This window comes from Cydia fagiglandana, chromosome Z, assembly GCF_963556715.1.
Source record: "Cydia fagiglandana chromosome Z, ilCydFagi1.1, whole genome shotgun sequence".
Lineage (NCBI taxonomy): Eukaryota > Metazoa > Arthropoda > Insecta > Lepidoptera > Tortricidae > Cydia > Cydia fagiglandana.
The window spans coordinates 37,404,344-37,422,877 of record NC_085959.1 but is presented as its reverse complement, the minus strand read 5'-3'; the positions used below and the strand labels follow the sequence as shown (position 1 = coordinate 37,422,877).

Here is an 18,534-nt window from a genome sequence, read left to right as displayed (position 1 = left end):
TTCTATTTTTCCCGTTTACTTTATCTTTAGATGTGAAGTGGATCTCTAAGTCATATCCTGTGGAAATCGTTCAAGAGTATCTCCAGAATCGCGCAAATGTCAAGTTGGACAGGTTAGAACTTAAACATATCGTTATCGTATCTTGGAAAAAAAAAAGATCAAAAAGATGTCTAATAGATGTCTATTTCAAAATCCGAATCGGGCCCTCAGTTTCTGTTAAGGCATGTAAGGAAAAATACAGCACTTATATACACAATGAATACACAACAACAGAGCGCAGATATCTGTGCTCTGTGTTAAATTCATACAATCTGCCGGCGTATTATGGATGGCTTCATCCATCTTTATTCACGTGATAAAATAACTGTCACTTTTTAACACCGTTGGATAGAAAGTGACGGACAGCGTTTTATCACGCTGTCACGTAGACAAGAACGACCATCATATCCGTACTGACTTATTCATAATTTGTACATCCAATCCTTACGAGATATAATTGAATACGAATACTTAGCTAAGTTTAAATTGTTCCAAATACATCAAAGGCTTTGATCTAACTCAGTATAACAGCAATGACGATTCAAATAACTTAATATACAGGTGGCACCAAATAAAGCGAATAATTTTAACCATGCATCCAGAGCCCAATTAAAGTAAAATATATACATGTAATTTAGAAATATGCAAATCCCTTAAATGTCTATTATTTTCCAAAACTAACTTTTTTTTTAAAGTATATCCAAACTCATTTTAAACAATTTGTTTCCCTTGCAAATTAGGGTAGTATCGCGGCCGAAGACGCCCATCCTTTACAGAATGCTTAAAAATACGATAACAAAAAAAAAAGAATATTTTTTTCTCACTTACGTTACAGGTCGTTTACAAAATGTTTTAAATATACGAATCTACGATTATTTGACTAAATTAAAATGTCACCATTCTCTTGCCCTCGTCCCATTCACTTGGGGTCGGCGCAGCATGTCTTTCTCTTCCACACCTCTCTGTCGCCCGTCATCTCATCATTCACTTGCGTCGTTTCATATCATCTCTCACACAGTCCATCCAGCTTTTCCTCGGTTACCTTTCCTCGTACTTCCCTCCACATTCATTCATAATACCTTTCCCGTCACATGACTTTCATCCCGCATCACATGCCCGTACCACGCTAGGCGATTTGCCCTTACTTTTTCTGTTATTGGGTGCAACCTTCAAGCTTTCCTCTTATATATTCATTCATTCTTATAATATACTCTTATATGCTAAATCAAAATGTATTAACTTCATTTTAATATCCTTTGGCTTTGTTATTACACCTTGTAAAGGTGACAGTCCATTTCCAACGACAGCTGCATTACTGTTCATTTTACTATGGAAATTGACAATAACAGCGACGCGTTCAGTACCGGTAGTGCAGCTGCGGTTAGAAATGGAATGTTACCATAACTCTCCGCAATATGCACAGTCAAAAATCTTCGCAACGTGTTTTTATTCCACCCTGTATTAGCAGCAATCAATGGTGATCCAGTTACAGGGCTCGGACCGCAACCCTTCGCGGAAGTCTCAGTATTGATTATTGGAAACTTGCTTTATTATAAATATTCATGTTTTATGACATTACGCCGAGCATGCCAACGCCTACGTCCGGGTTGGGGGTGTCAAGGGGTGTAACCCCTTTGTACCCCTGTGTCTTGACTGAGAAGTGAACACCACAAATTTTATACACCATGATTATATTGAATTTCGTTAACTTCGGCATAATGATTAAGTAGTTAATTTGAAGTAGTTAAATAGCGTAGTTTATTTTCATAAGAAATATTATAAGAAAATTAATTAAGTGTTGTAGGTATGATTATAAAGTTGTTGTAATACTTGCATTACATTTAACTCAACCAAACAATTGAAACTGTGACATACCATGTCATTTCGAACATCAAACTTCGATTCGCGATAGTAGCAAATGTATGAACTCATACTAAACTAAACACCTAGTAATGGGTAATCAATATGTAAACAGGCCCTAAGGCAAATGTACACGCTCAGGAATGCACCACTGAAATTAACGGAAATAAAAAAAAACACGGTGTATAGGTAAGCCTTTTGGATTCTACACGATGAATAGTAGGTAAATAAATAAGGATTGTAGCGCGTTTATGATTAACGCTATATTAGGCTCCCATAAATTTTAGTTATCTTTTTGAATTTGGAACCAAATCTTATTTTTTGTCCTTTATAAAAGCTTCTGGGATCCATAACTTTAAGAAGCCCATAAGCAATCGAAATTACGCTCTCACATTAGAACGTCATGCCGAGATAACATGATACTTGGTGTGAACAGCGGCGGCTAGGTTCTTAATACTTTATCATAATTACATCACCACTATATAATAATAATATAATTACATTTACTTAATGATATTTTATTATGTTTACAGAGTAACATCCCTACTATCCCCAGTGTGAAAAACGTTCTAACTGATAAACAAGACTAAGTGCGGGCGAACAAGACCAAAAACTCGCGCGACTAGAAGATGTTGATATCAACTATAGCCAGTCTTCTCCGAGACCACGAGGACAACGCCTTCCTCGAAACGTCGGAGGTAAATCTTAAAACTTAAATGCACGATTACGTCACGTTGTACAATTTAGTAATTTATCATATTTCTATAAAATATTTACATGCTACCTGACAGGAGGCATCAGTCTGAACTTAAACCTCGACAGCATACCTCCACAGGCTTTACACGCTACATTTGCTTCCTAGAAGTCTGCCTTAAACAGAATTACACACAGGTACAAGTGCATAACAGTATACCAACTCCAAGGCTAATAAACATATATATTATATATTTTTATTAGCCTGCTTTGGTGTCTCACTGCTGGGCAAAGGCCTCCCCACGTTTTCCCCACTCGACCCTGTGATCGGTTTTTCCCACCATTTGGGGTAGAATGCGTCCAAGTCGTCCCGCCATCTCCTTTTCGGTCTCCTTTGTGGAGTTCAGCTCGGCCTGCACCGTCTATTGTGTTCCGAGGGTCCCACTCACTAACCATTTGGGCCCTTCTGGGTGTATGCGGCAGATATGTCCAGCCCAGTCCCTTATGCTCCTAATATCGAATAAGTTTTTTCATTCAATTGAGAGTAAAATTGCATTTTTAAATGGTGGTCATCGCTTATGATGAGCTCTTTCCTCAGTGGCTTTTAATTAAAAAATACATTTTAAAAATAAGTTACAACAAACAACAAATATGTAACAATTATGAATCTAATACGATCATTTATATTCTTCTGCTTTCATAAGTAATAGTTTTTGGTTTTTAAAAAGCGTTTTTCAATTAAAAGACATGTCAAGATCGCTTACCTTCTTGCAAGTTCTTTCTAATGCTAAAAAAACGAACTATAAGCCGATCGTATGATAGATATCGTGTAGTTCCGCTACCTACCTACTGCTTGAAGCATCGTATGTGCCGTTTCATATTTCAGGCGAGCAAACTAAATTCAATGTCAGAACAGAACTTTGAGTTTCGCGCATCAGATGAAGTTTGTTTGAATAGCAGTATTTAGGTAACACGCCATACCTAGATTACCTAGGTATTTTGTTCTGATAGTACTGGACCAATTAAGCTGAATTTTGGGACACATATTATACATAAGTCTGTGACCGAAAGATTTAGGCTCTAGATTCGATATCTACCTACCCCTCTTTAATATCTAGATATAACTTTTATGTCACAAAATGGTTTTTATAATTATAATTGTCGCCTAACTTCAAACTCGGGTAAATCCATTAATACCAAAATCGCATAATCTGACAGATGGATTTACCCGAGTTTGTAGTTAAGTGACTTATATGGTTTTCGCAAACAATGTCTAATTGCTAATGCGTCACCATGCACATAGGTATGTCACCAAAGGTGAAAGTGTTGTAACAATTTCTGTCATTGTTTTGTTTTCGCCATATGTCATCATTTAGAGAAAGTACGTACGTAACAATATGACTTTTACTCACGATTACCTCATCTGCAGTAATATTTATAAATGTACAGTCGGCAAGTCAATCTTGTATTTAATATTATTTATAATAGAGTTTCCATACAAGTAACCTTTGCATATAGGTTAAGTATTTATTTCATTACAATAACCTCTTGTGTACAGATTGCATTATTATTTTCCATGGTATTTACGGAAAGGTACAGTCAGCAGCACAAGTTGCTAAGCGACTCAGGTGTTCAAAATGATCTTGACGCGACTTTATTGTTAAGAGAATAAGAGCGTGTCAAGGTAATTTTGGACACCTCGCCCGCTTACCAACTTCTGCTGCTGACTGTACGAACGTATGTTGCTATTTCAACCAGTACAAAAAGTACTGAGATTGACTGAAGTAGCAAATATCGAAAAGTGGTAGACCACTTTCTTGGCTGACTGTACCTATATGCGGATTAAGGTTCAACCAGAAAATTAGGGTTTATAACCCTTAATATTATAAGATTATAACGCGCTTACTTCAGTACCTACCCCCGTGTTTTTATTCGATAGCGCAACGTGACGTAGGTACCTACGCGTTTGTGTCATTTTGTATGGGATTTTGAGTTTTCTAAACTTCCCGCTTGGCGCGCTGTACCCATACAAAAATTGATGTAACGCAAAAAAATAATAAAATACCTAAAAACTAAGCTGTCTTATTAATTTTACCGATGCATCTTAGGACCCGATTCGGATTTTGAAATAGATATCTATTAGATATCTTTTAGACATCACCAAGATACGATAACGATATGTTTAAGATCTAACCTGTCAAATTTGACATTTGCGCAATTCCGGAGATACTCTTGAGCGATTTCCACAGGATATGACTTAGAGATCCAATTCACATCTAATAGATATCTTACTCTATCTAACGTAAAAGTGACATTGGTTGCCCGAATTGCACTGCATAAAAGAACTAGTTGATTACTAAACTATAACGTATCTAGAATGGATCTAGTACGTGTCGTCTCTTGTGAATATCTTGAAGTTCGAATACGGCAGTTAGTTCCTCGTATGTTTAACATTCCAAATATCGTAATTAAAATACTCATTTGGATTTACGCAAATAGCGCTCCCAAATGTGATTAGCATTTACCTATAATATCTTATACTCGTATTTAATAGTGGTTATTAAGATAGCGAAATTAATTATAAGACGAATTATGTTAGGGATTTAACTTTATGTACATATAAACTTGTTCAGGTAGGTTGGACCACGTAATACAACTTGCGACCAATAACTTATTAAGGGATTATTATCATTTTATGTGTTTATTTTTTATTTTTTCAACGTTGAAGGATAGTTAGGTACTCATTGATACTATTCTAACTACAAAATAAAATATAAATATTCATTTTCCAAATTTACATAAAACATCAGTAAATAACATTAAACTTGTAAAATATAACAGTTTCTATATAGAGTAAACGAGAGCCTTTACACTAAGAAGAGCCTATCTGGTGAGGACTGTGGTGTATTAGACATAAGATTTCAAAACAAGATGTGTACCTACAGATCTGGTACTAAGGCAAATTTGAAAACTAATAAAGGTATAATATAAAAAGATTAGACTATTAGAAGATGCGTTCTTTTATTAAAGAGTTTCTTTAACCACCTTCGGTCCTCAATATCAGACTAAATGCCATTTGGAGTTGAAATTTTTGGGGTCCCGGCGTGCACAAGTTATTCGCAAAAAATACAAAATGTGCTTAGTGCTCAAGCTCGGTGCGCCTTGACCCAGCTTAATTAGGTGCTTTATGAATACTTAAATGTTTGGATTAACCTCTCACTGCGTCCCTCGCAAAAGGACGGTTACATGCGTAAATGATCCAAGCAAAACAAAAACTAACATACATGATTTTTAGGTTAAAAAACAACTGAAATAAATAAACGAAATAAATGTCATTTATAAAAAAAAGACCAAGGCCAAGGTTTATAGTTTATGTAAAATAGTAGTGTGACTACTTGTAAAAACACAAATTATGAAAAAAAATTTCATAAGCATGTAATTTAATTTGTTCTTAGAACTGAAGAATTATTTCATTGACTTTTCCGTAGTGCATTAGTGACCGAGTGAAATAAAAAATGACAACAAAAATAAATAATTGTTTTTGTTGTCTTTTTCATGCAAAACGTATTGTCGGTAGCCAGATGCCAGAGGGAGGGTAGACGGACTGTGAAGATGTTAATTTGAAGCTGTTTCAAATATCAGTAATTTAGTCTACGTAATTTATTTGTGCAAAATGCCAAATTAAATAGAAATATCGATGACAACGCACAATAGGTTGTATAAAACATCTCTGAAAGGAATTATCGGCATTGTCATGGCACTCGCAGCTTCATTGTGTATAATATTAATTATTTTCTGGCTGCCTCCATCTCGCATGCCACCGTCCAGATTAATTATCTAAAGGCCTTGGTTTGTTCACATAGCATTGTTCTCTTACAATGTGCCGATGATGGGAACGTAGGTGTAACGTTTCCTTAGGTCTGTGCAGCTGTGTCTACCGCGAATATAAAAAAAATATGTAAGTACATAGATATTTAACAAAACCAGTGTATCTGTGACTGGACGTTAACGATGACTGATGTTAGACCGGGCCGTGTCCGGGCCGGGCTTCCGGCGCATCGTTTTCTGTGGAAAGCATCACGTGATCACCAGTCATATCATAGAAAAGTAAGCTCCGGAAGCTTCGGCCCGGAAACGGCCCGGTCTAACGTGCGTCATCCTTTATTGCCGTAGGAACACAGAACTGAAGTAATTATTAAATGTGATACTACTACTTATATTTTTATATCTATAGAATAAATAATATTCATAATTGCAGATTTCCATTTCGCATTTCCAACTACCTAATGAAAAGTTATCTGGAAGAGATCGCTCTTTAGCGATAAGACCGGTTGTTATGTATTTACCTCTACTTTACCTCTTCAGAGGGTCCGGTTTCCTCACGATGCGATGTTTTCCTTCATCGAAAAGCAGCTGCTAAATATCAAAAGATATTCCGTACATAAGTTCCGAAAAACTCATTCGTACGAGCCGGGGTTTGAACCCTCGACCTCCAGATTGCAAGTCGCACGCTCTTACACTAGGCCACCAGCGCTTCAATACGACATACCTACATAATATCATATAAATAGTCTAAATGAAAGGTAAAAAATGTAAAGGTATCAAATAATCGAGTTCTATTTATATTTAGGGAGCCGTTATCTAAATGAAATTAAGGCCGACAACTTTGGAAATTACTTTAATTGTTATTACTTTTTGTTCAGTTTATTTTGGGTCCGTGGCTATTAAATTTACGTCAGTAAGACTTCAAGCGAAATCGAAAGATAAACTTTATATCGCGATTTTCAAGTCACATTTCACACCTACTCTTTTTCGAGTTTACGGAGATGAGGAGTGTGTGTCAAACAAATGACAGTCCTCTGAATGGCAAGCAATATTGTATTAATAATAATAAAGTATTTATGTTATATTGTTAATACTTAACACGGGAAATATTATTAATAATAGAGCATCCCTGATAACTACTTACTAAGTAGGTACTAGCGACCCGCCCCGGGTTACCTACCTTCCTCAAGAATTACTCTATTGATATGTGAAAACCGCATGAAAATGCGTTCAGTAGTTTTCGAGTTTATCCCGAATATACATACACACAAACAGACAGACCCGGCGGAGGACTTTGTTTTATAAGGTGTAGTGACGAGTGAGTTAATAGGAAAAATAGATAATATTCATCAGATTTATTTTCTGACAGATCCGAGGTAAATCTAGTCTTAAGTCTCAAACATTTTCATAGTGCGAAAAGCTACAATGAAACAAATGCGGCTACATTAAAAAAACTTTAAAATACGTCAAATATTAGTGATATTACGCCTAGATACGATACGTCGTCACTTTTGACACTGACATATCTAATCCATATCGTATCTATATTAAGTTCGAATCGAGCCGTTTGTCACTTTATGACTACGGCACGGCTATAGCCATTACCATCTAATCTACTAATGGAATAAGTCGAAATTAACAGCTGAGACCGGCAATGGCGGCATAAACTCGTAAAACCATAGACTATAATTTTGAAACATTTTGAGTGCTGCTTTTTTAAAGATTTGGTCTGCTACTAAAGCTATCGATTTTTTTATAGAGCGTTATTTGTTAATAATCGCGTAGTAGCTTTGTCACACCGTTGTATTGCCCCTGTCTTGCCTCATTATTATTGGACGTAAAGCCAGTCCCAAGATATTTATGTCAATGGCTCCTCACAAAACTGTTCGCGGAGCTCTTTACTATTATAGAAATCAAATCGATTTAAGGTTTCCATTCAGGGAATTATTTTCCGGTCCCTTAGTCAATTTCACGAAAAACAATGAGGGGTCTGAATGACCCTCTGGTCATCTGGTTAACTTTACCTAACGGATAATCCCTAAGGCTCCCCGCAAACGGACCCTTTAAATCCGCGCCTGAACGATGAATATGCTACCGTTCTTATACGGTTAGCAAAGAAAGTTGGGGAAATATATTCTACTAATGTTATCATTAAAAGTTGATATTAACTTTTACACACTAGCTGCCTCAGGGATTTGAATGAAACTTGGTAAAATTTGCACTTTTAATCCTGATATTTGTCCCCTAAGGCCCACTTGGACCATACCAATAACCCGGGGTTAAGCGGTTAAACCATTAATCTAGTGTCAAACTGTACTGGTAACCATGGTAACTCCAGGTTTAACCGGTTAACTTCGGGTTAGTAGAATGGTGCAAGCGGGCCTAAGTCGGTCGGTGCGATTGGAGTTCGAAGCGGGGAAGGCAGTTTGGACTTAGGGATTACTCACGCTAGACCGGGCCAGAGCGGCTACCGCGAAAACCGAAATTCGCAAATTGCGGAGATCTCTCTCTTTTACTCCAACGAAGGCGTAATGACAATGAAGGCGAGTGACAGAGAAAAATCCCCGCAATTTGCGAACTTCGATTTTCGCGGTTATAGCCCTGAATCGGGCCGGAGCTTACGGCGCTTCGTTTTCTATGGAAACCACCACGTGATCACTCATCAGCCGCATAGAAAAAGACACGTCGGACGAGGCGACCCGGGCACTATCCAGTCTAGCGTGAGTCATCCTTTATATCCGGGCAAAGTATATTGAAACAATAAATGTGGCATTATCTATGAAAAGGGACATTTTTTGTCGTGGCGCTTGCTGCACTGCGCCGCGCAGCGTTGTATTTGTATCGGAGCATCGTTATTTGTATTCGTTAAGCGCCATCGACAATAAGGTCCCTTTTCTTAGATAACAGCACAAATTAATAATATTTAAATATAGAACGCACGTAGACTACGTAGAGGCACGTTACTCCTAAATAGATAGATCTCAAATCTAAATCAATACCACGAATTAGGTTGTTGGATTTATTAAGAACTCATCATCATCGTATCAATTGTAAGACGTTCACATACACCTCCATACACACATACACACGCATATATAAATGGGACATAGGCCTCCTCCCAGGATCTTCATACGGACCTTTAAGTAAATAGTAAATATTATTTTATGTATTTTTGGAAAATCGTGCCTAATTCTGCTGCTAACTGTACCTATGAAAGGACGAAATCCGCCATTTGATGTAGCAGTGGCTTTAAGGGAAAACGAGTTACGGGCAAGCTTACAGGAAACATTTAAAATCTCGAAAAGTGTGCCACACAGACTACCTCTAGTAAAAGGATGGCTCACGCTAGACCGCGCCCGCGAGGCGTCCGAAATGCCATTTACCTATGCTCCATCTAGAGGTAAAAGATTTTTGATCTGCCATTTTAAATTCAAAGTCTTAGAGCCACTTGCACCATTCGACTAACCCGGGGTTAACCGGCTAAACATTGAGTTACTATGGTTACCAATACAATTTGACGCTGGGTTAACGGTTTAACCGCTTAACCCCGGGTTAGTGGGGTGGTGCAAGTGGCCCTTAACTAGCATCAATTTTGTTCTAAAGACCGGAACTCCTCAAGTATAATAGACCTCAGAAATGAAAGATATAATCTTTCCTTTATACAGTTTATGAAGGATACTAAACTGTCTCTAACCGGCTTTAAAACTGCTTTAAAAGCACTAAGGTCGTATGAAATATAAAAGCTAACCATAAAGGTGACATTGGAACTATAATGAACGCTTCCACCTTGAAGGAAATATGTTTATGTGACGTTTTATTATAAAGCCGAGGAAAGTAACTCGGTTTTATGGCTGTGCTTCAATACTCAAAATAAAGGCTTAAGGAGGAGCAAGTATCGACGCAGGTACGTAGATACAGTCAACGAGAAATGTATGTTTACACTTTTTGCCTTATTTTTATGAGGCCTGAGGTTCCACGGCGGCTTATGGCAGCTGGCGCTTACGTCGCATAGCGCCGCAATATTATTGGACCGGCGTTAATAATAGCGTAAGCGCCAACCGCCATAAGGTACCTTTACCGTGGGACGTCACAAATAATGACGCAGAGTTGGATAAAATCTGTATTTGTGATGAAGCAAACGTTTTTAATATGTAAAGTGTCTCTTGTGGCAGTGCCGCACACTTCTCTTGTGTGCTTTATGGTAACATTCCATTTCTAACCGCAGCTGCACTACCGGTACTGAACGCGTCGCTGTCATTGTCAATTTCCATAGTAAAATGAACAGTTTGTAGTAGCAGCTGTCGTTGGAAATGGACTGTCACCTTTAGGTGTATTACAGAGCAGTGATGTATAGATAGTTTAATATACAGGGTGGCAACTACCAGATCCCGTGCTGCTACTGCATAATTTTTAACGCTAATTTTCACCCCAATAACTTTTATTACTTAAAGAACATAACATTGTTATGTATGGGCACATATAATGAGATTTTTTCTCTTCTACTACCTACCTACTTAATAATTTGTGATATGTACCTGCTTATGTATTTATAATCATATAATGTGTGATATGTAAACTTACTTATAATTTTATCAATAAAATATCTCCATCTCTCTCTACCTCGGGGCACGATTCGGATTTTGAAATAGACATCTATTAGATATCTTTTAGACATCACCAAGATACGATAACGATGTGTTTAAGATCTAACCTATCTGACATTTGCGCGATTCTGGAGATACTCTTGAACGATTTCCACACGATATGACTTAGAGATCCAATTCACATCTATTCTAATAGATATCTTACTCTATCTAACGTAAAAGTGCCTTTGGTTGCCCGAATTGCGCTGCAAAAGAGATCTAGTAAACTATAACGTATCTAGAATGGATCTAGTACGTGTCGTCTCTTGTGAATATCTTGAAGTTCGAATACGGCAGTCTATCTGTCATTGTATCTATTTGTAAACAAAGCTGAATAACTCGCTACGATTTAACGATCAAATAGTAAAATATAATATTTTGTAGTTTCATGTTTAGAATACCGATTCGATAATCGGCTCAACAACGATCCCTTACAAGCATTAAAATCAGGAGGCCGTATCCCATTGTATAATTATTCGATAATAAACTTAATGTAGCATTGCTTTTAGGTCGTTTTTGGAAAATCAAGAGTGACAGCGAGGTTGTTTGAGCGCTAGTGAGGAGTTTATATTCACGCCGTAACGGATTTGCTTAGATATTTATACTTACTTCCTGAGCCTGTCTCGTGGATTTCTCTCGGGAGTTGCTCAAATCCGATTTTGAAAGAAAAATTACTGAACCACTTTCCAGGTATATTTGTAGGCTATATCATGTACATGTAAGTAATTATTATTAAGATATATATATATGTATCTATAGTAAAAGTGATTTGCGGCGCGATTCGGGAAATGAATTAGAGATTCACTAGATATGAAATACCTAGTAAAGATAATATATCATATGCGCCGCTTTTAGCAATACGAAACATTATAACATTATATACCTACATACATAATATGACATATAGTACATACATGACGAATCTCGATTTGGACGAACTGATGCGTATTGATTAATCGGAGAAAGAACAAATCGTAATACTTATAAGAGTATTTAGACGAACTGCATATTGGAAGTACCTACACGTACAGCTAACAAATCCATTTTTATACCACGGCGGTGGCAAACAAGCATACGGCCCGCCTGATGGTAAGCAGTCACCGTAGCCTTTTATAGCATAAAAGAGGCCTTTGTAATTATATTTGTGACGTTCCACGGCAAAAGGTACCTTATGGAGGCTGGCGCTTACGTCGCATAGCGCCGCAATAATATTGGAGCGGCGTTAATAATAGCGTAAACGCCAACCGCCATAAGGTACTGTGGGATGTCACATTTTGGAATATATGTTGTTAAAATCTAACATATAGTAAATGTTAAACTTACCAATGGCCCCAACCAGTAGCCTTCTTTGTGACATTATGATGTGACCTGAAAAAATAAAAATAATGTTGAAATTAATAAATAGCATAGTCAATAATAACGCCCTTGGAAACTAAATTAAAGATGACCAACAGGAAACCATGATTATGGGAAAGTCAGTCGCGGAGTATATATTATATATTACCGATATTATCTGTAGTCACGTATATCGGAGCGGTCGAAGTGTTCACAACATCTGAACACGCACTCTAACGCCCTGACAATAGAGGCGTGGTCAGATATTTGTGAGCGCCTTAGCCGCTCCGATACCGATGGCAACTGTACCTAGTGTAAGACGGGTGAGGCATGACACGACAGACGAAGAACGCAGCCGTCGTATCTGGGCTATAACCGCGAAAATCGAAGTTCGGGATTTTTCTCTGTCACTCTAATTACGCCTTCGTTGGAGTAAAAGAGAAAGATCCCCGAATTTGCAAATTTCGGTTTTCGCGGTAGCCGCTCTGTACCTTCCTACGGATATGATGGTCGCATTTGTCTACATGACAGCTTGACACTGTGCCTGTCACTTTCTATCGCGTGGTGTTAAAAAGTGACACTTTATCACGTGATAAAGTCATCTAAATACACATGTAGTCACCAAATGGAAAGGTTGAGGTATGACATAAAATAGAAGAAATAATAAAATGGAACTAAAAAAATCCATACAGTGGCGCCCTCAATAATTTTCTACAATTTCTTGTCGGACTATAGAGTCGGACTAAGCTAAGTTTTCATCTCAAGTGCTACGGCAACTATGGAGTTCATAGTGATAGCATTCTTACTGCCAAGTTTGTGCAAAAGTTAGGGTGGTCAATGTCTATGTAAAATAACACCACCAAAAAATCTTAGCCAGGTATTTTTTTATATTCAGATATGGAATGTACCAGCACCTGTTATATGTCAGGCTACATCTCAATAATAGCAAACCGGTGAAACCAGTAGGTACATATCTAGATAGATATACGTATATACTAGTGCATACGTGAGCGTTTCTGATACAAGACAATGCTCTGACCTTGCATTATGCCCTCTATTTCTACTTGAACACATAGGATCTAGCCGATTCTAGAATTATGTACATATGTAAAATATGTATGTGCCTTGCCTACTTGATACACTCGTCGTAAAATTGGCGTGTCCGGCTAAACAGTCATGCTTCTGGAATTTTAGGATAAATGGTCAAGCAAACGATAAGCTATTGGTATATGGTAACACTGGCGGCCTAGCCAAGGTGACGATTGCTTGAGTTTCGCTATCGTATCGCTTTGTCTCTTTATCACTCTTCCATATTAATGTGACAGTGACAGTTACGTTTCGTTCGCTACGTAGCGTTACCAATAGGTTTGTTGTCTACTTACACTACAGGACCTGGCAACCTAGCCATAAGGTGACGATCACTTGCGCTTCGCCATCGAATCGCTTTGTGTCTCTCTGTGGATAGTATAACTAGGAGAAACTATGTCATGTACAAGAGAAGACGCGGAGAGTATTTACAAATATATTTACAATATTATTTACATCAAATTTACAAATTCCACTGTAGAAGGTAAAGAAGCAATAAAGAGTACTCTCTCCAAGCGGGTGTTATGCCTGGGGACCGAAGTCCATTGAGAGTAAGTCGGAAGTTATATATATAGAAACTGATATTATAACTCCGTAAGCGCGATGTAGGTCTCTCATACTAATTGCGTTCTAGACGTAGTATCTTCTTAGCAGTTTGTGCGTTCTAAAGCTCCCTAACGCCATCTGTTAGATTATTATGGCATGACGTTGGCAGTGACAGCTAGAGGAGACGCCACATCTCTATCATACTCCAATATTAGTATGATACGATACGAAGCGATTGTCACCTTGGCCAGGCCGCCGATCAGAAAAAAACTTTCTAAATTGTACGATTTAATGTGAAGAAAAATGTTCTTAATCCATGTTTCCCTACTATTTCGAGAATCCGTATGTCAACGTCCGGCACGCATAGAGACGCAAGTTGCATCACGATTCACGGCGCGTCCTCGGAAAAAAACATTTCGCAAACCGTCGTGAAAGCCGTCGGTGGCGCAAACGCGCTTAAAACGTAATTAGTACATCTAACTAATGGATACGAGATGGACTCATATTTCCGTATGCTTTATGGACCAGACTATATAATATTAGCAGCGACTGAATGAATACCTATAAGGGAGTTTTCAGAAAAACCATCAGTTTTTGGGTTACTTAGATACAGAATCACGAGTACCTAGGTACAATTGAATGAGACAAAGAACGAAGTACACTTTTTGGGTGTCAGTTTTGTGACGGTCCATACAAAATGTATGTGATAATGCATCAAAGTCACTTTTCCTTTTCGCGAGCGACACAATCCCGGGGGGTCATTATTGAGCTCTAGTCAGGCGTGGCTCACTCCGCGATTTCGTCGTTTTGCTACAGGTAGCTAAAAGTACATCCGTTCGACCCCAATTTTGGTGTTTGCCATAAGCCGCGCGTGGCGCTGTCGCCACCTAGCGGCCATATCTGTGCTGATCGTGACAGACGCGTTTTGTTAGAGAGTGAGTCTTCTGTACCTAGTATTATTATTTATTATGTGCTCTAGTTAGACGTGGTTGCTTAGTTCGTTGGCAATAATAATCAAACCTTATAACAGCAGTCCTTCAGCTTTGTCTAGTAAATTGAGCTGCAGGAATTAGGTTAGGATTTATTATGGGAAAAATAGCTTTGGCGGCAAAATATGTACATCCATGAAACTGTGTTTATGAACTAATTAGGTTTTTTGGTGTAGGTATGACATCTGACTATTCAATCCTTTGAGTAATAACCAACAAGGATGTTCAAACTTCGGAACGCAGTAATCAAATCAGTATTTCATCACACATGGGTTCGTTGCTTTCGGAGTAGAATGTCAAAGAAAAAATAATTCGACTAGGGAATAAATCAAATTATTTTATGTAATATTTTCCCGCCTTGGCCACCGGTGGACTTAGTCAGTTTTTCTTTGGTGAATGATATCTATTTCGGTATATAAAAAATAATTCAATAATCTAAATTCTAAAGTGTCTGTAAAAAAAGCGCACTAAATCAGACAAAGCAGTTATTTTATTAATGTAGTAAATCTAATAATTTATTCTAACCCAAAACCATGATTACTTTGAAGACTAATGAAATAATTTTTCTCCACTTAGATTTTATATGGAAAGCGCTTAAAAGCATAAAGCATAAGCGGTAGGTTTTATTAATTTAAAACTCACAAATGAATATACTGTACAAAAAACAGCAAAATGCTTGCGATACGAACACTAAAATATTATAGTCCGAGAGACAGATCCTTTTGGTCTGCCTCTGCTGTGTTGAACAGCAAAAAAAACATACAGAGCACATTTAGCGGTAATAATTTAAGCATTCAATGTGTTTTATGCTTACATATTGTGAGATAAAAAATTTCCTGTACTTTAATATTCAATTAACCCTCGATTTATTTTATTGTACTAGGTATATTCATTTTAATCAGAACATTGAAATATTATAGGTACTTACCAGTTTGTACGTTAAATTTAGTTAAATATTGAATCACTCACCCTAATTATGTTAAAATATTCTAACGCATGTTAATATAATACTTTTTATTTTTGTTCATAAGTATTTAGTTAAATTATTTGTCTGTAAGTAACAAAGTTTTACAAACATTTATTTTTATTTTATATACGCCATGATGAGTGATTGAGATATTATATCAGCAGAAACCTTACCGTTTGGGATTCTACAATGTACGCTTATATAACACCGATATCGTATAAAAGTACAATGAGGTCATCGCAACTCTACTCGGACCCTGCACTATAAGTAGGGCCCGCGGACCACAAAGGAGCGGTTTATTAATAAAAACACCTCCCAGTTTTCTTTTTAACGAAGCGAGATCAAAGTCTCGTTTAGCCAAGACGGAGTAGAGGGCAACGTCCTTTGTATTTATAGTCAAGTCATGTATTTTTGAGACGTTAAAAATGAGCTATTTACATGGACTATTTAGTTGATGTTTATATAATAAACTTATTTGAATGATTAAGTTTTCACAGCCACGCTTAGCCACCCTAGAAAGTTTTCGTCATCTTCGCCTGGGCCTGCCAGCTCCTCGCCCATCTTTCGACACTAAGATCGCGACTATACCTATTTTGCCACATTTCTGTTGATGCGAAGGTGCATGCGGCAGACATGGCCGGCTGGCCCAGTCCGGTATTAAAGGTTAGGTTCCGGCTACTTAAACTTAGTAAAATCTTACTTAAAAATAGGATTTCCCATTGAAGTCTTCGCAGTTAAAACAGTAAGTGCCCTTTATACTGCGTGTAGATTGCGTACACTTATGTACAATAGGTACATCCAAATATTTTAACAGCCTGCGTAAAAAATATTTACTGTTCCACACAGATGGCTTTTTATAAATAGACAAAGCGGTTAAAATGACATAACGGAATCATCAAATCATGTAATATCCGCAATCCATGACAACCACAAAGAATGCAGAAACATAAAGTAAGTAAAAGTCTGTTTTGTCGCCCAAATTAAATACCAGTTAGTTACTTAACTAACAGCTCCTAAATTGTTAATTGCTAACGCCAAAATTGCTCGCATATTTAGTATTATTCCAAAAATTAGAAAAATGTGTATATATATTTTTAATGAATAAAAAATTAATAAACATTTATGGCACACTTACAAAAATCGACTTATTCTCACAGTAAGCTCAATAAGGCTTGTGTTGCGGGTACTAGACTACTAGACGAAGATATATTTTTTTAAGGGTCTATTTTAGATTTAAACTAGTTATTAATTTATTTTAGTAATACCTCTGTATATATCTTATGATAAATACTTTAATACAAAGACAACAATCCATAACACAAGAACAAATATCTCTAATAAGGACAAATTAATGTCCTTACCTAAATTCAAAGCAGGGACCTTCGCTTCTTAGCCAGGGTGTATACACGCACATATATACACGCACTCTACACGCATTAAAGTATATGTAAAGTGAACTTACTGTTTTAACTGTTCAGAAAACGCGGCCATATGCATAATTATTATGTGTTCAAATCGACATCATTAATAAAACATCAACTGCGCGTATTAATTTGCTTGTCAATTGCGCAATGTGAATATTGATTATTCATTGCTAATATGAGATTGCATGTTTGAGTATCGTGAAATTTGTTCGGGTTACCAGTTTTACGTACTCATTTGTTTAATTAAAATAACTGTTAACAAAACCTGATCAACCAGATGCCAATACTGTACATTGTTACTTTTAACGCCAGTGGCAAACAAGCACCTAGTGTGCCTAGTGGCATACAATTTGGTCTTAGGGCCAGTTGCACCAACCACATTTGACGGACTTATCAACGTCAGCCGGCGCGCCTCCGCGCTTTACTATGAAACTTTTCATACATACAAATTTAGCGAACTCTTTAACGATACGAACAGTTTGGTGCAACCGACCCTTAATATGACGTCTTGTCGCTTTCCATACAGCGTGTGTCAAAAGGGTGGCCATGATTGCTTAGTATAAGATAAATTCTACTTGAAAAATAAAATAATTAAAATTATTTACAGAGTCAGAAAAAGTGGTTTTGGATCACGACCCAGAAATTATATATTCGAGATCTAAAGAAATAAAAGTCTAAACACTGACAGGCTTATTCGAATTCGAGATAATCACAAGATCTAGAGACGATTTAGAGATCAACTAGATCTACATTACAACTATAAATGTTAACGTCCGGGATCATCAAACACTTACAACAGTCTTAGAAACACTCACAAACAAGATTCAAAGCGAGTTTAAAGATGTTTTTCCAATCCATTGTTCCAACGTAATCGCTTGTTTCCTAACATTTTTCTATAACAGCTAATAACTTTCTCAACGTCGAAACTATCTTAAAAATAATTCTCAACTTCCTACTTTGTTCGTTAACAGCTAAGGTCGTTTTTCCTAAACGTCCAATCGCAAGTTGTGAGCTTTAGAAAGCAACGAATGGCAGTGTAATCGCCCAAAAACAAACGAGATACAATCAAGTTTACAAGCAATTGACCTTTATCGTTGATGATTTTTACTATTATGTTGGCCAATCTG

The 18,534-nt window shown here is 37.2% G+C and overlaps 1 protein-coding gene across 1 annotated transcript in view; it reads right to left on the bottom strand.

The window, feature by feature from the left end:
* Positions 1-18,534, bottom strand: part of LOC134678648 (protein obstructor-E-like) — a 64,256-nt gene that overhangs the window by 32,420 nt on the left and 13,302 nt on the right. The window contains exon 2 of the mRNA XM_063537296.1: positions 12,384-12,428. Coding sequence (XP_063393366.1) covers positions 12,384-12,417 — 34 coding nt within the window. The 5' untranslated portion in view covers positions 12,418-12,428. The remainder of the gene's footprint in view (positions 1-12,383; positions 12,429-18,534) is intronic.